A 26550-nucleotide genomic window follows, 5' to 3' on the forward strand; every position below is an offset into this window, starting at 1 on the left:
CTCACTGACATCTCTTACGTAGTGAAAGCACGCAAAACCTACTTGTCTAGTCTGAAAAATAGGAGTCGGAGTTGTGGTAACTCAAATAATGACTCGGCTCGAGTCGCATTATTTCGTTGACTTTGCTGGAGTCATTTTCTTAAAAATGGAAATTCACTGGTCTTGACTTGAGTCATTTCGTGTATTGACTCGGTGGTGTATCGAAAATGACTCGACTTGACTCGAGTCAAAACTATAAAAGTAAGATTGAATCGTGACCAATGTTCCCTCTAATTTTCGAAGAGTCTGCGCACACTCGACGATTTACTGCGCAGACCCTTGAACAACAGTGCGTAACGACTAAAAAAAGGTCATCACTTCGGATTTTTTGTGCGCAACTTGGATTTTCTGTGCGCAGAGACCACGTCAGCACTGCGCATTTGCGCACGTGCGCAGCTTAGAGGGAACATTGATCGTGACTCGACTTTGACTTGGTTACAACGTTGCTATGAGCATTTCGTTAAGATACGTTTTTGATTCCAGGGGCCGATTGAACGTGTTAGCGAACGTGATTCGTAAAGATCTGGACCAAATTTTCTGCCAGTTTGACCCCAAACTGGAGCCGGACGACGAGGGGTCCGGGGACGTGAAATATCATCTCGGGATGTCCCACCAGCGTATCAACCATGTGTCCAACAGAATGGTGGGTCTCTATGGCAGTGACACTAAACCTTCTATTGGCAAATCAATGGAACTCATATCTTTAGTATGCATGCAATTGAATAAAATATTCATATTGAAATAAACACGAAAATATGAAGTACCGGTATCCAAAAATTTAGTATAGAATTGAATTAAATTTCGTGGGAAATGGTTGATGTTTTTTAGTCTTTGGGTTTACGGGACTTTTGAAACTAAATATTGGCACAAATTTTCAAGCCAAATTCATCGATGACTATTTCCTGAATGCTCTTTACGGATTCAAATCATCCCCAAGAACGAAATCACAACTACAACTAATCACTTTTCGAAATGCGCAACTAGAACTAGAACTACTGGATTGGTAATTTCTACAAGTTTGTTTGCTTTACCTAAAATTTATTTGTGTTGCACAGGTGACGCTGTCGCTTTGCGCTAACCCCTCCCACCTTGAAGCTGTGGACCCCGTGGTCCAGGGCAAGACGAAGGCCGAGCAGTTCTACCGAGGAGATTCTTCCGGGGAGAAGGTACGTGGGCTTTATTAAACTAATTAGAGCAAAATACTGGTAATCTAATTATAATCTAATTTTGGCTTTCGTGAAAATGTTACAGGAGTAACGAGCCAAGCTTACTGTACTTACATTTGCCATTCTCGTGCGTATGAGATCAACTCTCGGTTGATACGAAGGGAACTTGATTCCACTTAGTAGTTTTTGCGAATTCCTTAGTTATAATTCTAACCTAATTTGGAAAAACTGTGTAGCTATTTTTCTAGTCGGACTTGTACAAAATACGGTAGCCTGCTCATTTATGAAAACTCGCAACTCGAGGTAGAATTACTCATTTTTAAAACTTAAGAACTAGAGCTATTCATCTTTCAGAATTCGCAACTAGAACTAAAACTATTCTCTTTCCAAAACTCGTAGCTAGAACAAGAACTAGAACTACTCAAAAAACCAGTAGTTAGTTGAATGTCAACTAACAAGAATGTTAGTTTGTGCAAGCTTATTTAGTTCTAATTGTAATCTAATCTAAAATCTGAAAATATTGTAGCTGTCAACTATGAAGCGAGGGCTCGGTATCGCTGTCTTTCCGAATTGTAAATTATAATCAATCTGTCTTTCCGCCAGGTCATGTCCATTCTGATGCACGGTGACGCGGCGTTCTCAGGCCAGGGTGTGGTCTACGAAACGTTTCACTTGAGCGATCTTCCTGCCTACTCCACACATGGTAAGGCACATTTAGCTACGTGCGTTACTGACCAAATGACATATCTGTGAAGTCGTGATCAACCCACAGCATTGTCACAAGGTGTAATGAAATAGGTATGGTCAAAAGATACCTTATACTCGATTTGAAATCAAATCACTCAGCCCTAGTCCCATGCCCGAGTGCAGATCAAAACGTAGTTGGTTTCCCCTCTTTTCAGGGACCATCCACGTTGTTGTGAACAATCAGATCGGCTTCACGACTGACCCGCGTCACTCCCGATCCAGCCCCTACTGCACAGACGTAGCGATGGTGGTCAAAGCCCCCATTTTTCATGTGAACGCCGACGATCCTGAAGCGGTGATGTATGTTTGCAAGGTGAGATGTTGCTAGTTATTAAAAAGCTTACAAATATCATGATAGTCAGCAATTTCTTGTTATGTATTTGTCTAGTAACACTTTTCAAGACTTGGCACAGCTTACGACCGTTTTTTGCTACAGTTTTACGGCAATATCTCTTGATTTCGGGTAATTGTAAAGATTAAGACATGAATTACTTTTCATTTAGGCCTACGCATACTTTGCAACAATTTTCACGTAGGTAAATGATAGAATTTTACACAGTAAATATTATAATTTAAAATGTACAATCCGAAATTTTGCCATGCTAGCCTTTCTGCACCACATAAGGGAACTTGACACTTTCAGTAATTGCCGATAAAATTTGATCAATATTTTTTAAACGGTTTTAACCCTCGTGTTTAACGCAGATCGCCGCCGAATGGAGAATGAAATATCAGAAAGACGTGGTGATCGACCTGGTCTGCTACCGACGTTTCGGACACAACGAAATGGACGAACCCATGTTCACCCAACCTCTCATGTATCAGCGCATCAAAAAACACTCAAACGTCTTCAAGCAATACACGGATAAATTGAAAGCCAAGGTAACCGCTCCGTTATTATGATAGAATATCCTACCGTTGATACTTTTTTTTGCCCAAATTTTTTGACTCTGGAGGTTAGAATTGAGATAAATTTGTTTTTCATCGTTTTTTTTCAACAATTTTGGCAAAATTTGTAAATTTTCTAATAATAAATCAACCTTTACATCTATGCTTCTACAGGTTGGAATTGAGCCAAATTTGTTATGCATCATTTTTTATAATAAATCTACTCTTGACGCTAAGCTTCTACAGGTTGAGCCAAATTTGATGTGCAGCGTTTTTTAGACAACCTAATAACTTCATGGGGTAGCCCGAAAAACTTGAAAAAGATTCGTTTTTGTACTAGTTCCAAAACTTTTTGTTCATTGCCGCAGGGTCTCGTAGATGACATGACAGTGAAGACGAAACTGGACGAATATGAAAAGATATGCGAGAACGCTCTGGAAAAGGCAAAAACGGAGACGGCCCTGCAATTCAGGCATTGGCTCGACTCGCCTTGGAAAGGGTTCTTTCAGGTACTCGTTTTGGGTCACTATTTTTACTTTTACTCAGACTTTTGGCAAAACTGCTTTTCATGGTTTGGGTTTTAAAAAATAGGAAGTATATTTGAAAGCTTATTTTCATATTGAAATGAACCCGAATATTTTCGGCTGACACTCGTCAGCGGTAATCGTCAGCAACTAGTAGAGAATTGGAAAGAACATTGTATATCAACAATCGTATCACAAAATATGACATCACCAGCATGAAATTTCGAATAACAGGGACGACGAGGGCGCTTAAGCTGAGTGAACGATTTTTAGATTTTGGACAGTAGAGATTGTCGTTGAAACCACGTATAAAATCTTGCAATTTTGAAAGAAGCCGTCTTCGATTAACCACAAAAAGTATGCAATTTCTCGACCAGACCAACCTTTTGAAACGGCCTGAGCCTGAGCACTTATTAAGCCTTTCATTTTGTGCTTCCACGTGCATACTTTGACTTGTATTTTTCAGGATCCATACGGCAAGGTCGACATGAAAGTGGCCGACACCGGCTGTTCTGAAGAGGAACTGAACCATATCGGAAATGTCTTTTCGCAATGTTCAGACGTCACCATTCATCCGGGTCTGAAAAGGGTTTTGAAATCCCGTGCCGAGATGGTAGCTAATCGCACCGTTGATTGGGCCCTTGGTGAAGCGATGGCGTTCGGAGCTTTGCTCAAGGAGGGGGTTCACGTTAGGCTTAGTGGGCAGGATGTGGAGCGTGGCACTTTCAGGTGATTATTGTACTTGTTTTCGCTAATGACTTGTCATGATAACCCAAGTTTTCGGAGAAGAAATGTCTCTCTCTCCCTCAGCATTGCCAGAAAGTGCAATGATATAGGTATGGTCGAAAAAATACCAAATTATCTTTAATTTGATGTAGAACTGCCATTATATTCTTTGTGATTTCATAAAAGGTACATATTTGAACTTCCATGTCTTCCATATCTGCTGCTGTCACATCACACTTTATATCCCATTAACTAAGCAAAACCCTAATCCTAACCCAAACCGACGTTTAACCCAAGTGTTCCATGCTATTACGTCACATGTTCATATGTTCTCGGACCATTTCAGCCATCGTCACCATGTCCTACACGACCAAAAGATAGACAAGAAAACGTACGTGCCGCTGAATGACGTCAGCGAAAATCAAGCGAAATACGTTGTCTGCAACTCTTCCTTGTCGGAATATGGAGTCCTAGGTAAATTCCTTACATTTCATGTATCGTAATATAGAATTCAATAGTGTATTGATATTCAAACGAACCCGGATATTTTCGGCTGTCACTCGTCAGGGGTAATCGTCAGCAACTAGTAGAGAATTGGATAGAACATTGTATATCAACAATCGTATCACAAAACAGTTCAGTACCTGAACTAGAACTACTCACTTCAAATTCTGCAACTAGAACTAGTCAGTTTTCTAAATCCAGAACTACTACTAGAACTGCTTACGTTCGAAAATGTGCAACTAAAACTAGAACTACTCAAAAATCCAGTAACAGTATTTAGTTTGCTAATTATATTGTTAGTTTATACATAAGTCTATCCAAGAATCTCTTATTGTCAATACTAGATGATGTCCTGCTATTCAGGTTTCGAATTGGGTTACTCCATGACCAACCCCCACTCTCTGGTTCTGTGGGAGGCGCAATTCGGGGACTTTATGAACACGGCGCAATGCATCATCGACCAGTTCATTTCCTGCGGTCAGGCCAAGTGGATGAGAATGTCCGGGCTGGTTTTGCTTCTGCCCCACGGGTGTGTGATTTGATTCGTGGTAACCGCTGCTTTTTAAGATTATTTTCCTGAAATTGCGACAGGTACGAGGGAATGGGCCCGGAACATTCTTCGGCACGCCCGGAAAGGTTCTTGCAAATGCAGAACGATGACCCCGACAGTTTTCCGCCGTACCCCAGTGATGATTTTGAGGTGAGCTTTGACGTATCAACTAACGGTTGCGTTTGCGTACACACCTTCTGAAATGCAAATTTGATCTCCAATATTTACGAGCTCATTTGTAATTAAGCCAGTGGTTCTTTGTGAACCCCCTTTGCAACCGACATGGGTCTTGTGCAAATATGAACTGTAGGTTAGTGATAAACAGAAACAAAATGAGTTTTCATGGAAATAACATCGTACTATTTATGTAGATATTGTGAATTCTGTAGCTGCATTTCTCGAAATATGCGGTCATGTCTTGAAAATTCGCACCGTCGATTTGATACAAGTGCCATTTCTTCAAAGATAGGTGATGGCGAATGTAATAATAACGTGCAACGTTTCCAACGACACCTTTGGGTATAATCGCAACATATATGGCACCAAAATTGATTTTTAATGAACATAAAACGTTCAGCCTAGTCATTTCTATCCAGCAGCTCGTCTCGAAGTTATTCTGGAATAGCGGTTAAGTGTATCACAGTAGAAGATGGATTTTTGCGAACGAATTTTTTCCAAAACATCTCTGAACAGCAATATGTTTGTATCAGTAGGCTATTGACAATTTTGCAATTGAAGTGAGTTTGCACCGTAGCATATTTTGTTCACGTGAGCCCTAAGCTAATAGCAGTTATGAAACGAAGCTGTCTCATGATTTCTCTAATTTAAAAATATACAAATTAGGTTATCGACCATTTTGCAAATTTGGAGATTCTGTGGTTTTCAGGTAAAACAACTTCAAGACTCGAACTGGATCATCATGAACTTGACCACGCCCGCAAACTACTTCCATGCACTTAGAAGACAAACCGCTCTGCCTTTCAGGAAACCGGTATTATTCAATTGTATATTGAAGTTCTGCGCCTCCGAGAGTCATTTCCACGCTATTTTTGCAGCTGGTGATATTTTCCCCGAAAAGTCTCCTGCGTCACCCCGAGGCGAGGTCTTCCTTCGACGAGATGTTAGAGAGCACAAAGTTCCAACGGATCATCCCCGAAAACGGTCCGGCCAGTGAGAATCCGGAGCAGACGCGTCGCCTGATCTTCTGCTCGGGAAAAGTTTATTACGATATCAAGAAGGTAAGACTGAATTCGTATATTTTTGATCATATATTTAACGATTATTCCAAAGTAGAAACAATTCACAAATTCGATCAGAATTGAAATGAGATCATAGAAACATTTCACAAATTAGACTACATTTTGATAAGAATTTGATTACTGTGATTTTGCTCTAATTAGTTTAATCAGGTAACTGCAATTATCTAGCCGTTAAAATCTGTTCAGCTATAAGAAATATATCAATATTTCCATTCTGTCAGTCACAGATTATAGTACCATGGCTCCCTATTACCTAGGATTACCATATTTTGATATCTGAAAAAGGGACACTCTCTACGAATCACAAAACATATAAAATCGGCCGATGATACTGTCGGTTATTACAGGAGCGCGATGAGAGGGAACTCACTAACGACGTAGCAATCACGAGGATCGAGCAGATCGCCCCGTTCCCGTTCGACCTGGTCCAGAAAGAAGTGGAGAAGTACCCGTACGCCGACATCCACTGGACCCAGGAGGAACACAAGAACATGGGATTCTACGATTTTTGTAAACCCAGAATAAGAACTACAACGAACTGGACCAGACGCGTCCAGTGAGTAAAAGGGCCGATCAAACTAAGACTTGTAAACTACTGGATTTTCAAATTACCGAAGAACCAGTAGTTGTTGACCGCCAATTATCTAGATAGGTAGTTTGTGCAAGTAATGTCAAATTATGACATCAAATTAGATGACGTGGGTCAAACACATATTCAACTTGAAAATGACCCACGTCACAATGAACAGGTAAAAGTTTACCCAGTAACAAGTTAGCGCAGAGCTTGGGCAAAAATTTTTTAGCATCGTTGTTTTACACATCTTGACGATTCCATGGGGTTGACAGTGATATTTGAAACTTTTCTAAACATTTTTTGATCAAATTCAAAATTTTCAACTCTTACGCGTTCATATCTACCAGTTGGAATTGAGCCAAATTTGATGTGCAACGGTTTTTAGCTAACTTCACAATTTAATCAGTAAATCTCCAGAATCAGGAAAAAAAAGATGAATATAATAATGAATATACTATTCAATGGTATTTTGAAGTTTCGTGCCTCCAAGGAGCTCTCCAAGTCTCAATTTTTGTCTATTTTCTCTACTTCATGTTTTTCAGCTACACGGGCCGCCACCCCGAGTCCGCTCCAGCGTCGGGTAGCAAGAAGTCTCACATGCACCAACAACAGAAACTCCTCGACGACGCGTTCCGAAAGCTTTAACCCCCCCGTTTATGGTGTATCGATTGTTTTATTTTCTTTCTCTGTACCGTTAATTCTTCGCGTATCGGTTTCCTGGTATTCCTGTTAAGAAAACTATTTAATCCGCATTATTTAACGGCGCGTTCTCTGCACTGGCTTGCGACGGCAATGATTCTGTTTCTTTCGACTGTATTTTGGATTTCCACGTATATGAAACGATCTTCCTCACTTCACTATTGGTTATCGCTCAACTACCTTGCGTTTCGACCCAAAAAGTTGCCAGGAAAGATGTAAACTTGTCTGCCTGAGAGATCTCCTTACGGATTGTGATTAGGGCTGGGTGATTCGATTCTGAATCTTGTATCAAACTTCAAATATCACTCACACACAGAAAAAAGGTGGAAGTTTCTAATATCTTTCTTTTACCCGGCCACAAAGAATATAATGACAGTTTTACATCACATTGAAAATGATTGGTATTTTTCACCTTACACATTTCATTGTTCTTAGTGAAAATACTGCGGGTTTTAATCGCGACCTCACAGATATGTGATTCCACTGACGTGCGTAGCCTTGTACTTCATTTGTTGAGCGGCTTATCTACTGTGCGTTCCAACTCTTGAGTCATTGTACTTTCATCCTAGTGCGTGTGATACTTCAACTCTTCCCGTACCAAGCACTCTGTTACCTCAGACACGTTTTTAAATGTACCCCGGGTATAAATTAAACTTTCACGCAATGCTGGTGACCTGACCGAAGCGGAGTATTTTCATTTGTGGGCCTGGTATTGAGCTGCGGTTATTCACAGAGTGTGTGTGGCTTGGCACGATCAGAAGCAATTTAAATTGATTGCAACAATATTCATCATTTCAATACACCACAAGACTGCGATACAATGAAAGATAGGAGGGTGTCGAAACGACTTGGAGTAGTCTACGAAATCAGACACATACCTGACCTAGGCGATGTAAAATAGGAGGCTGGTTAGTTATCTATGCTTCAACTGAGCTATACGTTTGCAATGACAATTCTCTGCGTTCAGTGTAATTTTGAGAAAGACAGCTTCCTGATGTCGTTTAGGAAATGCGTTGAACCGAGTTTCACAGAAGGCTCACTCGATCAAGCACAAAATCGACAGGGAATTTTTTTAAAAGATAAAACGAATTGCTCGAACAAAATATGCACTATTTTATGGAAATGCGACCTCCTCTATTGTCGGTCTAATTTTTTTTAAAGTGTCCTCTATTCAGATTCCCAAAATATGGTAACCTTAAAATTATCACAGTTGGATAACTAATAAAATTATATGAAAACTATTAGGAACGAATAGAAAAACAGGTAGGTGTTCGATTGAAAGACAATTCCTAGTCATTTCGATTCCTTACTATCCTTTCATTGTATTTCAACCTCGCCGTGTTTTGAAACAGTGGAATAATTCATAAACTAAACTGAACTGTTGTCCGCATATAGCACACGTGCGCACATACATACAAACAAACACACACACGTACAGACTACACAGTCGTACACACATACAGAACACGTACGACGCGTCGATGACTGGTTTACGCAAAATGCGTCACACGGTTTGTTTTGTCACATGACGGAGCGTCACGGGTTCCGTAGTTACTCATTGTATTTCCAGCCAGACAAGTCTCGGATATTCTGCGAATGCGTGGGATGTAACGGGGAACTATTTCTTTTCATGTCGAAGTAGAATAATTAAAACAGGAAGTTGGCCAATCGGACTATAGGTTGGAAGTTATTGAAACGAGAGTGCTATACCATAGCAAGTATATACTATCGCCCTACGCTTATGATCAGTAGTAGCCTGTCAGTTTTATTACACCACATCAAGTTATCACACGATTGCGTTACAATGAAAAGATTGCAACGACTTGGAAATGGAATGTAGTCTTCTTCGTAATCAGACATGCCACCTGGGCCTAGGCGGTGTAAAGCAGAGGCATGCACACTGAATGAAAAGTAAGAGAAGATAACATGGAAGGTCAAGCGGTAAGATTGAGATGGCGTGTGTCGGGCTAGGCGAGGTTGCTATTTCAGGTCAGAGTCCGGCAATCTCGCGTGCCAACTAAAGTATATGGTGTGGAATGAGGTTAGATTTTTGAAAATGACGGATATTAATTCCCCCTGTATGCCATGTCTAATTTTCTGGTTAACTATACACACTGCTGTACTTTATGATTCTGAGAGAGGCGAGGGGAATCTAGTGATTCACTTTCTCAGTTAGGAATAAGCAATTGAATAATATAACCATATTGAAGTATACTCGAATATTTACGGCTGCCACTTGTCACTGGTAATCGTTAACAACTATAGTTTGAATGTATCGAGGCAGAGCGATGGTTTCGACTGAATTCTGGAATATTTAAATTTTTTTATGTTGGCGACGTCATATTTGGTGATACAAGTGTTCATATACTGTAAAGTTCTTTTGAAATCTCTAAAGATTGCTGACGATTACTCCTGACAAGTGTCAGCTGAAAATATTTGGGTCTATTTCAATATCGGTATGTTATTCAATTGTTATAGCCTATTATATTGAAGTCCTCTACCTCCTAGAAGCTCTACACAGTCTACAGTAGGGCTGTTCAAAAATTACTTTTTTTCCTGAATCTTGCTGGTTACTTGATTAAATCGTTAGGTTGCCTTAAAAAACGACGCATACCAAATTTGAATTCATTCCGACAAATATTCGCCGGTTACGTAGAGTTTGAAAATTTTGGATTTGCCCAAAAACGCAAAAAAAAATTTTTCTCAAATTTTTTTGCCAACCCCATGAAATTGTTGGGCTGTCTTCAAAAACTATGCAAAACAAATTTGACTCAATTCCAAGCTGTAGAACCGGAGTTATTTCAGTTTTTATTCGATAATTCTGAGATTATCCTTGATTGGTGGATAATCCAAGAATTATTACCGAAAAACTGGAATAACTCCGCTTCTACGGCTTGGAATTGAGTCAAATTTGTTTTGCATAGTTTTTGAAGACAGCCCAACAATTTCATGGGGTTGGCAAAAAAATTTGAGAAAAATTTTTTTTTGCGTTTTTGGGCAAATCCAAAATTTTCAAACTCTACGTAACCCGCGAATATTTGTCGGAATGAATTCAAATTTGGTATGCGTCGTTTTTTAAGGCAACCTAACGATTTAATCAAGTAACCAGCAAGATTCAGGAAAAAAAGTTATTTTTGAACAGCCCTAGTCTACAGTTATGGACAAGTGATCAAGATACATTGTTCTTCATTTTCTGTAGCATAAATATGAGTTGTTCCTGACTTGTTCGTCACCACTTGCTAGTGACTGAAGTCTGCTGACTGTTCTCCTAAATTAAGTGGATGCCGCAGCTCTTACTCAGTGGGATTATTACATCACAGCACAGTAAATGCCTCATCTTCAGTACCAAGAGATTTTGGTAACGAACCAATCATGTCCGTGTTACAAAAACTTTTTCAGAAGAAACACCGCAAATGTGGGATGTTCAAGTGAGTTTATAGTTTATTTACATGATAGGCTATCGTATATGGTATTATTTCCTATATGTTCAAACAAGAATATATTCTAAAAATGAGATTCACCCTGGCTGTGATTGATATATGAATGAAATTTTAATGATTTGTGAGGCTATGCATATCATGTTGCTAAAATCCTATGATGACTTAGTCATGACCGAAGTCTACTTATTTATTAAATTATGACGAGCGCTGTTCAAAAACAACTTTTTTCCTCAATTTGTTCTGTGAACCGCATAAAATTATTAATTTGTCTAAAACAACGACGTATAGCAAATTTTACTCAATTACAACGCGTAGAAGCGAAGTTATTGGTCTTCAAAAATTTTTTATTTGCAGACAAGTCATTCATGTGTAACAAATTTGTGTCTGAGGTGAGGTAATTATGAGCAAACAGACCATGAAAAATCTCTGCATAGTTGCTGCAGAACTAGCTTCATGTGATTATCTGCATAACTGAATTGTTGGATTGCATAATTCGTCACTTTTTGTTATAAATTCCACCGGCCAAAGAAATAGTCTTAGGATTTGATATTGAAGGTACAGAACTTCAATATACAATTGATTAATATATTCTTATTTCTATTGGATTGTTCCATTTTATCCTTCAGTTTTAGAATAATCCAGATATAATTCGATTATGATTTGTCAATAAAGGCTACATTATAGATTTGTTTCCCGATATGCAAAATGCAGTGGCGGTAGTGTTATGATGTTACATTTGTTGCCATATACCGTGACATTCAACTGTAGTCTGTACCCTGTACCTATAGTGAAACGATTTCACAACATTGTCATATGATCTGTCAGGTCACGTGGTGCCATGTGTATGCCATACAATCAACCATGGTTGTTTGCTTTGTGGTGAATGTCACATGTTCAAGCTTTCTACTTGCTATTATTATAGGAAGATACTAGGTAGTTGCAAAATTTCTACGCCGTTATTGAAATTATTATTAGGTATGCTTGAATGTCATGTTTAGTAGGGCCTACTATTAGGCTGTTGAGGGTGAAAAAGTTGTTATTTTTCAAAAATTTTCTACTTGGAGAGAGATCTTCAAAATACAGTTGAATAGTATTTTCATATTGAAATAAAGCTATCTGTTTCCCTCGACGATCTGGATTATTTGCTTGGTGATAAGATCGTTAATACAATGCTCTTGTCAATTCTCTACCAGTTGCTGCAGATTAACCCTGACGCGTGTCAGCCGAAAATATATGGGTTTATTTCAATATGGATATACTATTTAAGTATATTTTATAGTTAGACTTAGTTGGATCAAGGATGTAGTAATTGTGGAGGCTAAATATAGACTAGAAAGCGTATTTTATTGCATTTAGTTTCAACAGAGTATCAAATCTCAATGTCAAAGATTGAGTAGATGACTTACATGATCCAATCAACCAAGTTCCATTTCTCATTTGATATACAATTGCAAAATGATTCGTACTATTAAAAGATGGATACTTTGTGGAATTGTGATATATTTTGTTGGCTTTGTATCATATGGCAACTCAATGTATGCGGGTTGCAAAATTAATTACACCTTTCCAAGGTCTTGTAGCTTCCGAAAGTACAAATTCCTGACTCGCTGAAATTTTCTCTCCTTGCTCACATGACAGCTTGCGTTGCTGACCTCCTTTACTTGTCACAAGATACCAATGGCCAGGAACAAAGCTAAAAGCTCCACCTTTTGTATGTTATCAACATAGACAGAGGAACACAGCTTCATTATTAGTGACAAGTTATATTTGGTTCAATTTGCCACATCGTTTTTAGACGTAGTATGGTATTCCTCATGATAGCGTGCTATACAGGTCCTGTATTATAATATATATATATAAATTATAATAGGATAGTGACAAGTTAATTTAGAGACAACTTATATTTATAGTTGTTTCAATTTACAATATATTTGCGAGATGCAGTATTTTATTCTTTATGATTGTATGCTATCAGGAGAGTTCCACTCGGATGCAGTTCACTACATCATACAGGATAGTGACAAATTAATTTTGTTGAGTTTGTTAATTTCAATGTACAAAATATGGATGTAATATTTTATTTATGGTACTACACAGTACACATGAAAGTTCTATTTGGATCTAGCTCACCAAATCCAACAGGGTTGCTAGTTTTCTAGCAAAATGGTTAATTTCTGGTTGGAAGTGTTAGCTGTATGAATGTGATTCATATTTAGGTTTGGAAGTGCGTAACATGATACCATTTCCTGACGCCCAGTATTAAACAGTTCTATGAATCGGAATTCATAGCTCCGAGAAAGGAAAATGATTACGATTTCCATTGGTGTAATCTGGTTGTGTTGTAATATTTTGTCGTTTCAACAAAACGGAAAATGTATGCGACATATGGTTTCTATCTCACATGACCACTGAGATTAATTTTTCTTTCATCAAATCATAATGTCACAATTTGTAAGGAAACTTGAACATGTTTGGTTGTGTCTTCAAGCCTTGTGACAAATAATGTAGACATTTTCCACAAGTAACCTCACTGATTAGTGATGTTTTGTAGCTGGGATCTTTTTTGTTGATTATGAAAGAAATGGTAAAGCAATTATCAGAGATTTTGATGGTCTACCTGGATTTTCCATATATTGAATTGCATATTTAATCACTTTAACCTGTTAGGTTTTTATGGTTACTACCTAGTCTGTTTATCTCTGAGATATCTGCTACGGTAGCAATATTAAGAAGCACCAATAGCGTTTTTAAAGAAAGCACGAGCCAGACAAAGAATCGACCAAAATAATATGACTATAACAGAGAAGAAGTTAAGATTGCTGTGAGGGAGAAATTTTTTCTCTTATAAGATGTCGCTCAGAGGACATAAACAAAAGTATCTTGTTCAAAACAATGTGGTGCTTGCCTTTCATGGAAGTGGTTGACTTTTCAGCGCTGGGTATATACAACCTTTGAATATATCTTTCTATCAAATCAGGCCTTGTGCTATGTCTGATGACTTGTTAAGGTATGACTAGCCTTCAGACACTGGCATGTGATCTGTGGGATTTCTCTCAAACACCCAATGTTTACTCGGATGGGTTACTATAGGACATTCATTGACGTGAAGTACGTTATTGCCAAGGGAAACTATGCACCTGCTTCTTTTCTTTCTGTACCTTTCATAGGAATATTGAAATACAAATTCACACCTGCTTAATCCCGCTAGCAGTTTGTATATTTTTATTACCAAAGTAATTGTCTGCTGATAAATGAATCAGCCGATGCATTACTATGGTCAGTGAATAGTATCTGTTCTCAAACACGCCACGAACCAGGATCAGAAAATCTTGCAATGTCTGACTCAGCCCCATGTGACTTAGTAGTATGAGCTTTTTCCTTTATGATTGAGATATCTTAAACTACCATTTTTAGTGTTCTAGATCTTTGAGAGCAATAGGCTGCCTGTTAAGGCTATGCATGTGAATTTATTTAGAAGTTTTGAAAAGTCCTGTAAGTTGTTCATAATAAGTGCGTCAAACTTGACCAAAATACTATTTCCTGTGGAAGTTTACTGCTGTGGTTTCTGGCCAATATATGGGTTTATACATAAATTTTGTAGTGCGATATCTTAGATCTCGTGTTCAGATATGACTACTGAAATTGTTGATAGTGATTGCTAGGTGGAAGGTTCGATAAGTTTGTAGTTGCTGTCACTTAGAACTTCTTTTATACTTAACAATAATGCTGGAAGAGTGTGACACGTTGCAACAATTGCTGAGAACATTTCAAAAACTCCGGGATGAGTATGTCAGCAGGTGAATTGTTTGAATGTAATATTTTCCTTCATAAAATGCTACATTGACATTGCAGTTAGACAAGTTTGAGGCAGATCTGAGAGAAAATAGCAACGAATAGAATGTTTTTCAATGCTATATAAAAGAATGCTAGCAGCCTATTTGTGATGTTTTTTCTGAGTATGAATGTTTATGTTGATTGTGAAAGTTGATGGAGATTTCGAGTTGGCTCCTCAAAGTTCTTGTTGACGCTTATCTCTTATTGAAATCCATTACGATACACTTACATATTAAGTGTTATCAAATTCTAATTCTAATTGGCCAATACAAACAATTGTGTTCTATTGATTCACAGTTGGTTAGAAATGTAGGCACGCAGATTTTGCCAACTTGCTCTATTTACACACCATAATTTTAGTTGTTAGGTTGTCTGAAAAAGCGATGAACAACAAATTTTGCTCAATTCCAACTCGCAAAAGCGAAGTGAATGGAGTAAAAAATTTTGGGTTTGAAAAAATAGTTTTTACTGCTGGTAGAGTCTTTTAATTACTTAGTATAGATCTACCCACCATAACCATAAATACTATTATTTAAAATCCAAATTCAGAATTTAGAGTTTTTACGAATTCAGCCATTTTAATTCTAATATGATCTAATTTGGAAAACTGTTATCTATATTGAGCCCTTTTTTTCAAATGCAGTCGCAAGCCGACACAGCCGAGCCCGGCCGCCGTGATCGAATTGCCGATGAAAGATGAAGCGCAACGCGACGAGCCGTCCGTATTTATCGCATCCATGCTACCTCCCTGCCTGCGTCTCGTGCTCTTCCAAGAGGAAGCCGTCGACAGAAGGTTGCTGTTTGATTCCAAAAGTTTCGAGCCGGAGAAAACGCAGACCGCCAGAAACGGATCAAATGTGAGTAATGCAATGAACTGTGAAAAAATTTGAATTTATTGAAAAAAAATTATTTCGAATTCAACTGGCAGACCCATAAAATAGTTACGTTCTTTACGATGTCATTTCAATTCTACTTGAGTAGCAACGTAAACTAATCTGACCCCTTGTTGAAGCTGACCTTTGTTACAAAAGCGTTAATGAACGATTATGTAATCATCAGCCAAGCAATGACATGAGCCGTAACTGCATATATGGAATTGAATTTAAATTGCCGGTATTGATCAAGGCGACGCCTGCAATTAATGCCATGTGACGGCGACAATGTAAAAAATAATTGTGGCTCACAAATTTTAGCCGTTCAGAATATTTTCATTTTTTCATTGTTGATTAAGATGAATATACCTTTGGAGGCACAGAACTTTAATATACAACGAATAATATATTCATATTGAAATAAACCCGAATATTTTCGGCTGACACTCGTCAGGTGTAATCGTCAGCAACTAGTAGAGAATTGAAAAGAACTTTGCATATCAACAGGCATATATCCAAATATGATGTCATCATTCTTTTGAAATCTGTAGTGGTCGCTGACGATTACCCCTGACGGGTTTCAAAAATATATTGCAGTTTATTTCAATATGAATATTCAATGTAATATGAATGCAGTCAATGAGGCTTGCCAGTTCTGCTGACCAATCACAGCATTTGTTGATTTCACACAACGTGACTCCATGAATCATATGTCACATGCTTCCTTAATAGTCTGCGCGATGACTGCTCTGAAACTAAACTATTTCCTGTGTTATGTCGGCAACACCTGACTTGTTTGTTTGCGAATCAGCACCATTTTAACGGATATAGATACAATTGTCGATGTACAATGTTCTATCCAATTCTCTACTAGTTGCTGACGATTACCCTTGACGAGTGTCAGCCGAAAACATTCGGATTTATTTCAATATCAATATACTATTCGATAGGATATAGGTGCTATGTAGCTTTCGGCATTTTTGGGCATGGTAGGAGACTTTTTTTTTTTACGCAGCACGCAACATCCCATTGCGATACATCTGTGCATCGGAAGAATCAGGTTTGTTGATGATTCTCATGAGCACGAGAATTGAAAGTGTCCGTGCACTAACCATGATTTGTTTGTGCACTACAGTTTTCCTGTAGCATTTTCAGGAAACCTAGCAATTTGATTACAATTTAAGTAAGACATAGAAACATTTCACAAAGCACACTAGAATTAGATTACCGGCATTTAGTTAGTATGATTAAAGAACTAGAATTACTATGGGCTGTTGACGATCTTTTCATGTCAACATTGTATTTCCCAGCACGTCTATGTACGCGGGCCGCAAGACAGCGACATTTTATCGGAAATGTTATTCGGAACGGTGGGAATGGCGAGCCGGGCTTCTTCACTTAAGATTCATATTATGAAGTAAGTTTCTTCAAAACTGTGCTGTCTTTGCTGAATACCTAGCAACTTGATTTTCAGAGATCCCCACCGATTGATGCTGAGCCGTGTGTTTTGTGTGGAGTCGGCGAAAGATAGCGGGAGGTTAGTGTAAAATTTCTGTGTTTCTAGAATCTGGTTTCTGACGTTTTCCTTTTTTTAGTATGGAGCGCGGTCTGGAGGCTGACAAGCGTCTGTCTGTGTCGAGTCGTAGGAAAGCCAACACTCTGCCAGGTATGTCACAGCCAAGGTTCGGCAAATTTTGGTTGATAAATTCCAACTCTTGTTGGCAAATAACATGTATTTTCAGTACTTGAAAAGATATCTCATGACTCGAATCCTTACAATTAATACTGGAATCGTTGTGCCCAACCCTAGTCAAAACTACCGTACATTTGTATGTTACATATTAACAACATCGTTTCACAGTTCCAACGCCAGAAGTATCGCAACCATCTCCGCTGTCGCCGTATCAATCCTTGGCTTCTTCTTTTACCTCAAAAATCACAAGGTCGGATTCAAGTTCGTCGCTGATGGCTTTGTTTGGTGCTTCTCTAGGCACTACAGGTTGGTTTTTCATTCATTATAAAATTGTGGGCAAATTTTCTGCACGATTATAAGTACAAACAACTGAAATTTCTACCTAATTACAATTCAAAGTAGCAATTCCTTAAGACTGATGTCACTGATATAGGTAGGCCTATACATGATATTTACTGGTAGATAAAAGGGAAATAGTCCAAAGCAGTAGATTTGCTTGCATGCTTTTGGCAGTTGATTAGAGATGCGTCCTCGGTAGTAACGCAAAATAACTAGTGATGGTATCTTCAAAAATATATTGGGTTAGCGCGACACAAGGGCTGTTTAGTGTTTCACGCAGACAATTATACTCCTGTGCATGAAGTGGTAGGCCAACCCAGTTGCGCAGGCCTAGATCTGAGAAAGTACCTGTGGTGATTTTAAATCGGTGCGTTGCGCAGGTTCTCTCGGATCGCGTCCGACTTCCCATTCGTACTCGGCAAACAAGGCACACAGTTTACCGCCTGCGAGGCAAGCTTCACGCGATAGCTTCACTCTGACGCAAGAGGTGGGTCGATATGTTTTGAATGTCCGCGGACATAGTGAGTATGCGGCATTAAGTCATGTGACAATGTAGCTAGTGTTGGATAACTATCAAGTTCTCAGCTCTTCCAAATTAGATTGCAATTGAAATTTAGAATTAGAATTATATTACAATTAAAATTTCTGAAGTCATAAAATAGATAGGCATTCAGTCCATATCAAATCAGAGATCATATCTCATAAGCACGATTTAGGGTTGGGATTGCGGTTAAGATATATATAAGGGTTAATTTCAGGGTTAATGTTGTGTTCAGGGCTAGTTTCGGGGTCATAAAGTATAATTTTTCATTGCTGAAATGTCTGACAACCATTTCAAAGATCTTAACAATCTGAATTTAACGGTATTGTCTCATCACAGCCTCATTCTGGCATCGTTACGCGAAGAACAAAGGTCAAAATTGGTTTTGGCGTCATTTTTCAGCCAGAACCTGCAGATTCAAGGTAAGTGTCACGCCAACAATCTTCTTGTTGAATAATATATTGATATTGAAATAAACCGGAATATTTTCGGCTGACACTCGTCACAGGAAATCGTCAGCAACTAGTACAGAATTCTAAAGAACAGTGTATATTATTAATAATATAATTGATACAATATTTGGGTTTATTTGAATATCAATATAATATTCAATTATATATTGAAGTTCTGTACATCCAAGAGTTTCTTCGAATCTACTTTTCCCTCAATTTCATTTTGACGCATTACAGTGAATTTCAAACGTTCTTCTTTGAACATTTTCCGCTGGTCGAAAGTTACGTGACGTTTCTGAAGGAGCACGTCGAGAATGCTTTGAACAATTTCAAAAAAGGAGGCAAATCCGAGTTTATCGAAGCGATGATGGAGGTATGTCGGTGAAATTTTATTTCCTATAAAAATCGTTTTTCATTTTTCCTTATCTTTTTGCAGGCTTTGCACATTTTTTCTGCCCGAATTCAGTCGATCTATTCGACCCCGCGACTTCCGAGACCGGTCTGGCCCACTCTCATGTCACAAACCAACGACGGGCTGCCGTGGCATGGAGAAAGTAAAACGATCGAATGTTTCATATCGGAATTGGCTCGGATGGTTCATCAGCATAACACAAAACAAAAGAATTTGTGAGTAAAATTTCGTAGGAAGATACATCGGTTGATAAATTTGCAGAGCTTCTTGGATGTACACAACTTCAAATATACGATTGAATAGTATATTGATATTGAAATGAACCCGAATATATTCGGCTGACACTCGTCAGGGGTATTCGTCAGGAAAGAGCATTTGTATATCAACAATCGTATCATCAAATATGATATGATAAATAGGTTTTTATTCGTCACACCAATAAAAACTAAAAAATTCTTGACAAGATGGCAATATATTGTTGTGCCCATATATAGTTGTGCCCATAAAAAATATAATAAAACGAATTATGCGTAGTTTAAGAATGAAACAGCATCTGACGTATTTTTATTGGTTTTAGCTTCATGACAGGCCTGATAACGTCTGTGCTCACGAACCATCTGGGTTGGGTGAACGCGACAATGTCGAGTGACGACTGCGGCCCGGACAACATGACCACCAACTACAATCCTCTATGGGCTCAACTGGGGTGCGTGGTTCTTTATTACGATAGCAGACTCGTACAAACCACCAATCAAGTCAGTTGGTGTTCGAGTAACTACTGGTTTTGAGTATTTCTATTTCTACTGGCTGATTTTTCAAAGCGTGTAATTCAAGTTCTTGTTCTAGTTGTGTGTTTTGAAAATTAAGTAATTCTGGTTCTAGTTCTAGTTACGGGTTGTCAAGAGTAATTCTAGTCCTAGTTATAGTTGCGGATTTTGTAATGCGGATTTTGTAATGCAACGCGTTTAAGTTCTAGCTGCGCATTTTGAAAATCCAGTAGTCTGCCCGTCATCATTCTCATGAACCGCGTACTCTTTCAGGGATCTGTACGGAGCCGTCGGCACTCCGACCAAGGTAGCAAAGACGGTGGTTGTCGGCGATATCCATGAAATTGTATCGACCATTATTTCAATTCTTTCCTACTTCATTCGATGTTCAAAAGTGGAAGACGTGCTTTGCGTTCCCGCCGATTTTTCACCGCAGGTTTGTGACGCCATTGTTATCTGCAGTAGGAATATTCCAGTAGTTTCCAGTTAGTTAAAGGTGATTTGGTGTTTTTTCAACCATATTCTTGTGAATATAGACCGAATATAGCAGAGGGGAAGGTGCTAGTTATCAATTTTATTGGTGTCTGTTTAAAATTGGATATCTGTCTGGTTTTAGTCAAATCTGTGATATTTTGCAGGCTTTTTCGAGCTCTGTGAAAATGTCATACGTTCCGAGTGATATCGAAGCCTCTGAGTACGTTCTCGTGGAATTAGAAGATGTAAAAGAACCGCTCAACCGTGTTGAACCTTCGAAAAACGCTACCCCGAATAAGGACTCAAAACTGTGCGACACCTACAGCAAGACTACTCCTCGATCAGACCCGATAGACGTCGGGAAAAGCGAAATTCAAAATTTAAACGCGTCGCTATTATGTCGGAGCAAGAGCAGCCCGGTGAATTCCGTGATGCCGCAGCTTAAATATCGGCGTCAGCAGAGTAGCGGGAAATTTGAAAATCTGTCTCCAAGGTGAGGGGGAGTGTGCATATTACGTTTTCAAACCTTCATTGTGGTAGTTCCCAGATACGGACGGCTGAAAAATTTTCAGCTTTTCCGAACTGGATTAAAATGAGAATTATGGCTGCACGTTTTTCAAATTACATCAAAACTCAGGGCTTGAAACTACAACTAAAACTATCCAAAAAACCAGTAGTTTGTCGACCGTCAACGAACGTGATAGTTAGTTTGTACATGTCTGCTTGTAGTTGCTAATAATGATCTTTGATTTTTTGCTACAGGGTCCGAACAAACTCAAACGACACTTTCGCGAAACCACGTTCGGTACAAAGCAGACGCACTTCAAGAAAAATCGCGGATTCCACCAAATCTATTCCAGACGAAGTCGAGTTGAAGTCTTCCAATCCGAATCACAGCACAGAGACTCCAAAAGACACAAACTCTATTCCCAAGGACCCGCCGCGCCCGAAACCGAGGACTCACAAACGCGTCTCGAGCGAACCATTCACAGTTAGCAGCGCGCACGAGACGCCAGTAAGCCAGTCTATGGTTAAAACGAAATCGACGTATTTTCCAATAGTGCGTCAAGAGACTTTTGTCGGCAGTATTGAACCTAAGGTGGTGCGTGTGGCACACGTGCAACGGGTGCAGCCAGTAATAGCACAGTCTCCTCATTTATCGGGATTTTGTAAAACCGGGTTTAAGACGAATGAGATTGAGTTTGTTGGGTTGAAAACGAGAAAAAACGATTCGCAAAAGTCGACAAACTGCTTTGAGAATGATGACGTTTCACCGAAAACGGCCCCCACTGTTTCAGACACCCCCAAATTTCATTTTGACGAAAACCGCCGTCACCAGAGGTCGGTCTCGACCGAGGGGGGTAGAAACGCAAAACCAAAGCTCGCAACCAGGAGACGAAATTTAAACGCGCAATCTCCAGAAAAAAATTTGGTGAAAAATATTTCTTCAGAAAAAAACTCTGCCACAACCAATTCTGACGATCAAAATTTCGCAGAAAAAGGTTTTGGGTCAAAAAATTCCGAGGAAAAAAATTCAAAAAGCCATTTGCCGCCTTTACAACGAATTCCGTCGATATCACTCAAGCACGACGAGTTTGCTCAGTATTTCAGCGAGGACGAAAACAGCAAAGCTGTGTTCTTTGTGGGAAGAGAAAATCCTGAACAAGAAAAATCTGTGAAACCGGTCAATCATAATCGCTCCACGAGTCAAATTTTGTCGGAAACGCAAAATTTGAAACATTCAAATAAAAGTGCGGTTGTAACAATGCCGGAAAAATGCCCGCCCCCTTTGCCTTCGAGACCCCCGGTCCACAAGGGACGGTTGTACCCGAATTTGGACACGGAGGACACAGGCCCCACACAAAGACCCACAGACCTGCCACTGTCGGGACCCGCCAGCTCGCTTTACCCAGATCTTTCTGATATAGCGTCTAGCGGGCCTTGTGACGACACAGGAGGTGATGAGAGGAGGCCGAACGCTTCTGAATGCTTGTCTTTGAAAACTGAAATCCCGCTTTGTGATGTGGACACTCGGACTGTGAATGCGAAGGAAGAAATTGGGAAGAAAAAGAAATTGATGTTTTCAGATCTCATGGCAGAGTGAGTCACATATCTTCTGTTTTTTTTTTCGCGTTTGTATAACGTTATCTGGTTATGAAGATGGACATTCGGTCTGAAAGAACAACTTTTTTTCCTAATTTCTCCAAATCCAAAATTTTCTGCTGTGAATACTTCTCTTGTACAGGTTGGGAAATAGTCAAATTTGTTTTAAATTTTTTTTTTAGCCGGCCCACCAACTTTATCAACTATGGTATCCAACTAGTCTAATTTTATAAAAGAAATTTTCCAAACTTCTTCGAATCCAAAAATTTTACTCGACCATTTCGCTTTTACAGGTAGGGAATTGAGTCTAATTTGGTTTACATTATTTTTTTAGCCAAATCAACAATTTTATGAACTAGCCAGTCAAATTTGGTAAAGAAAGTTACGTTTGATCTGAACAACCCTTGCGGACATAAGGATGTTGAAAAAAAATTTTTTCCAAATTTCTCCAAATCCAAAACTTTCTGCTGTGATAAATTCACTTCTACGGGTTGGGAATGGAGTTAAATTTGTTTTTACTGCGTTTTTTTAAGCCGACTCACTAATTTGATAAAAAAGCTATTTTTGAACAACTCGTGTGGACTTTTATTCCAAATTTCACCAAGAATACTTACTTTCACTTACTTGAAAGTTACTACTTCTACTTGAACTTGAGTATATAGTTATTGCGTTAGTTATACTTGAATATCAACGGGATAGTTTTAGAGTTGCAAAGATTTCAAGTACTTCCGATAAAATTTGAAACATTCGCTGATTGTTTGCAGCTACTCGCCTGAATATCTGTGGGGTTTTGCGTTACACGGGACCCGGCAACAACCCAGCTTGATTACATCTGTCACCCACGAACTACAACAGGCCACTTCGATACCAGTTCTGGACGAACAGATTGCGGAGGCTGTCACCATCATCGCGGACACAGATAAATGGTGAGTCGGAGTACCATTCATCATGAGTTCGAGATGTTGAAGTTCAAATATGTACCTTTTATGCGAGCACAAAGAATCTAATGGAATATAATGACAACCGAGTATATTATGTCCAACTGTTATGTCTTTCTTAGGTCGGTGAAGGTGTTGAGCAGCCATCGTATGCACAGCGACAAGCTGGCCCTGCCGGCTTTAACTTCGAAGCTAGTGAACGAAATCTTGGATAAAATCAAAATGATGTATCACATGAACGTTCCAGCCAGTTTTGTAAGTTTATATGCTTTGTATCGCTTAGAAACTAAATTAAAATAACATAATGAAAGTTACATTAAGTATTTTATTGCTAACATAATGAAAGTTACATTAAGTATTTTATTGCGACAGGGCGTTTTTTCATTCTCATTCTTTTCAGTGCATGCAACAATTGGAACTGTCTCTCGGGGAGCTCGTCATGAAAAGTAAGATGTTGGCGGACTACGTCAGCGGGAGCACGAGATTAAAAATGCCTCAATTATCGGCGATTTTGGGGTAAGTTTGGCAAGATCGAATAATGTCTTGTTCGTGGAAACGCATCCATTTTTACGGACTACTGGAATAGGTTTAATCAAGTTCTTGGTTGCTGTCACACTTATTTAATGTCTACTCAGTGTTTTGTTTGAAACATTCCAAATTATGTATGCGTGAAACTCATTTCTCTCGTTTTGATTTCAACAGGATAGAATCGAACGATCTGCCTTTGCTGATGGCGATCGCTTCTTGCCACAGTCCTCAAGTCGCGGTCAAGCTCTTCTAATCCCAAGCTACGCGGTCCATGCTGGTCATGTCTGCCGATTCGTGACTCTTGTCAATGAAGAGAGAAAGCCCGTTTTCGTTTCTCTATCGATGTTGCACTTTTGTGTATGCTAGCTATAGTAGGCCTACGAGGGTATGATAGAAAGTATTTAATATCAGATATATGATGTGATGGTATCTTATTATTTTCACTGCCCGTGAGTTTATGTTATGTTGATGGAAGGAGTGTTTAGTACCGGTGGCAACGCAACTGCTACGTGGTATGCAGCTAATCATGGGTTTCTAGTTGAGATACGCAGGATTTTATTGTATCACGGTACCTTTGACATTTCAGACTGTGACAAGTTCGCTTATTGTTCTCTTTTTTTCTTACAATACATGCATCCAACTTATGATTTGTCTCGTTTTTTACAATTTGGCAAATGGGAGATCTGTGCACAGGCAGCATTAACAATGTCCAGATACATATGCATATATTTTCGGGAGGCTCATTCCTCATGCACTCCTTGTAGTAACTACCATCCACAAAAGAGCGCTATTATCCGTACAAGGTTCAACTACTACTACAGTGCGGGAGACATAGCTATTTCAAAGCAATTCATCCGCAACTTCTACAGCATGGGTCACCAACACGCGGTCCGCGAGGGCATTTTACCTGATTTGAAATTTCAAAAGAACGCTTAGTAAAGCATTTTGAAATGCTGAAATTGTTTTCAGTTTAAACATTTTGTAGTTGCTGTTCAAAGTAAGCTATTCTCCTGTGCCCAATATCACTAGCTGATACGGCTTCGGCAATTGAAATATCATTTCATGGAGGAAGAACCGTGATATGGATGGTCTGACGTGCAATGGCCCTCGACTTCGGGCTCCCCAAGAGACTGTGCTTTACGAGGAGATAGTTTTCCAGCAAGTAGCCTACCGTGTCTAGCTAACCCCAATAGCGATTCTTTAGTCGATTCCGCGGAAGTGGAAGAAAAATTATGCGGCCGTCGACATTTGTTTTGATTAGGATGTGTTGGCGGCCGTCAATAATGCAAATCGAATCCACGAGTTAACTACTCAATTAATGAGAGGTTCGAATTATTTTTGAAATTTTCTTCGTGCTACGCGCATTTCAATGAAAGTTGATTTCGATTTTAATATAGTAGAATCACCAATATCAGTTTATTAATATTTTTATCATTTCAAAACACCCCAAAACTGCGATAAAATGAAAAGATAGGAAGGTGTCGAAACGACTTGGAGTAGTCTTTGAGATCAGACACCCACCTTGGCCTTCAGGCGAAGTAGAGAAGAGGCATGCACACTGAATGAAAAGTAAGGCAGATATAAAAGGCAAGCGGCAAAATTGGGCCGCGCGTTGCTGACAAAGTCGCCGCGCGCAGAAGAATCTGTGCGGCGCACAAGAAAGCCGAAGTGGTGACCGTTTTTATTCGTTACGCACTGTTATCCAAAGGACCGCGCAGTGAGTTGGTGAGTGATGCGCGCAAACTCTTGAAAAATTAGGGGGAACATTCGTTCCGGGTCCACAACTAGCGCTCACGAAAACTACCTAAATGGGAGATATCAAATGGTTTCGATATCCAATACCTTGTCCTTCCCCCACCTTGTTACCTGTGGTGTTCCGCAAGGCTCAGTTTTTGGACTGGTTCTTTTTACTTTGTATGCCAATGATATCTTTGAAACCTCGTCATTGAATATCACACTGTTCGCTGACAATCTCACGCATCTACTACCGCAAGCTTGAATGCCGTCACCCGTGATCAAATGCCCAAAGTGCATGAGTGGACGTCCCGTCCCATATAATAGCATTCGGGTTAACGCTGCAAAATCCCAATTATTGGTCGATCTCGCCTTCCGGCACCTCATTTTGTCGCTTGCCTTTTATATTCTCTGCTTTACTTTTCATTCAGTATGCGTGTGCAATTGTGCATGCCTCTTCTCTACTTGGCCTAGGTCAAGGTCTGTCTGATCTGAAAGACTGCTCTGAGTGTTTTGAACTGATGAAGATATTAACAAACTGATACTATTAATACAATTTTTTTGCTGATATCTTTTTTCTTATCACCCCACTGCTACTGCGAGAGGAGCCCACATCAACCTACTGCTGGCGAGATTTGAACTCAGAACCCCTGTCAGACATCTGTAATTTGAGCATTAACCAACTCCTCTCCTCGCTACCCTTCGTAAAGCTCCCGGACCAAAGAAAAACTTCGCTAAATCACACCA

At 39.3% G+C, this 26550-nt stretch overlaps 2 protein-coding genes and 3 long non-coding RNA genes across 7 annotated transcripts in view; 2 read left to right on the forward strand and 3 right to left on the reverse strand.

The window, feature by feature from the left end:
* LOC145458456 (2-oxoglutarate dehydrogenase complex component E1-like) overlaps nucleotides 1-8359 on the forward strand; it is a 98260-nt gene extending 89901 nt beyond the window's left edge. For all 3 annotated transcript variants that reach the window (XM_080336829.1, XM_080336827.1, XM_080336828.1), the window contains exons 9-22: nucleotides 523-682; nucleotides 1095-1205; nucleotides 1809-1908; nucleotides 2108-2265; nucleotides 2658-2834; nucleotides 3209-3349; nucleotides 3831-4093; nucleotides 4437-4564; nucleotides 4958-5123; nucleotides 5186-5294; nucleotides 6031-6135; nucleotides 6200-6382; nucleotides 6751-6959; nucleotides 7520-8359. In XM_080336829.1, the coding sequence (XP_080192955.1) occupies nucleotides 523-682; nucleotides 1095-1205; nucleotides 1809-1908; nucleotides 2108-2265; nucleotides 2658-2834; nucleotides 3209-3349; nucleotides 3831-4093; nucleotides 4437-4564; nucleotides 4958-5123; nucleotides 5186-5294; nucleotides 6031-6135; nucleotides 6200-6382; nucleotides 6751-6959; nucleotides 7520-7622 (2113 nt within the window). In that variant the 3' untranslated portion in view covers nucleotides 7623-8359. The remainder of the gene's footprint in view (nucleotides 1-522; nucleotides 683-1094; nucleotides 1206-1808; nucleotides 1909-2107; nucleotides 2266-2657; nucleotides 2835-3208; nucleotides 3350-3830; nucleotides 4094-4436; nucleotides 4565-4957; nucleotides 5124-5185; nucleotides 5295-6030; nucleotides 6136-6199; nucleotides 6383-6750; nucleotides 6960-7519) is intronic.
* On the reverse strand, nucleotides 4390-5525 carry LOC145458469 (uncharacterized). The gene is made up of 2 exons (XR_013921147.1): nucleotides 5468-5525; nucleotides 4390-5413 (listed from the first exon to the last, which is right to left on the reverse strand). It is a non-coding gene; the product is annotated as an uncharacterized LOC145458469 (long non-coding RNA).
* LOC145458467 (uncharacterized) lies at nucleotides 7646-9452 on the reverse strand. Its single transcript, XR_013921146.1, has 2 exons — nucleotides 9152-9452; nucleotides 7646-9115 (listed from the first exon to the last, which is right to left on the reverse strand). It is a non-coding gene; the product is annotated as an uncharacterized LOC145458467 (long non-coding RNA).
* A 5316-nt stretch (nucleotides 9453-14768) lies between these two features.
* LOC145458455 (folliculin-interacting protein 2-like) lies at nucleotides 14769-24713 on the forward strand. The gene is made up of 18 exons (XM_080336826.1): nucleotides 14769-14913; nucleotides 15594-15807; nucleotides 17133-17239; nucleotides 17297-17359; nucleotides 17418-17488; nucleotides 17684-17821; nucleotides 18235-18341; nucleotides 18735-18817; nucleotides 19085-19220; nucleotides 19284-19474; nucleotides 19837-19965; nucleotides 20300-20462; nucleotides 20665-20993; nucleotides 21263-22600; nucleotides 23368-23529; nucleotides 23664-23796; nucleotides 23942-24057; nucleotides 24244-24713. The coding sequence occupies exons 1-18, from the start codon at nucleotides 14840-14842 to the stop codon at nucleotides 24320-24322; spliced, it is 3633 nt and encodes a 1210-aa protein (XP_080192952.1). The 5' UTR covers nucleotides 14769-14839; the 3' UTR covers nucleotides 24323-24713.
* LOC145458466 (uncharacterized) lies at nucleotides 21697-23154 on the reverse strand. Its single transcript, XR_013921145.1, has 2 exons — nucleotides 22684-23154; nucleotides 21697-22616 (listed from the first exon to the last, which is right to left on the reverse strand). It is a non-coding gene; the product is annotated as an uncharacterized LOC145458466 (long non-coding RNA).
* Nucleotides 24714-26550: the final 1837 nt, after the last annotated feature.

Source organism: Botryllus schlosseri, chromosome 16, assembly GCF_051294905.1.
Source record: "Botryllus schlosseri isolate E-star chromosome 16, Bs_hap1, whole genome shotgun sequence".
Taxonomy (NCBI): Eukaryota; Metazoa; Chordata; class Ascidiacea; order Stolidobranchia; family Styelidae; genus Botryllus; species Botryllus schlosseri.

What these genes read in the sequence shown, in the direction of transcription:
- LOC145458455 (XM_080336826.1), top strand. Translation starts at nt 14,840, where the DNA reads ATGCTGGAAGAGTGTGACACGTTGCAACAATTGCTGAGAACATTTCAA. An exon ending in GCTTCACTCTGACGCAAGAG is followed by an intron (nt 18,342 to 18,734) that starts GTGGGTCGATAT and finishes GTCTCATCACAG; the next exon opens with CCTCATTCTGGCATCGTTAC. An exon ending in CCTCTATGGGCTCAACTGGG is followed by an intron (nt 19,966 to 20,299) that starts GTGCGTGGTTCT and finishes GTACTCTTTCAG; the next exon opens with GGATCTGTACGGAGCCGTCG.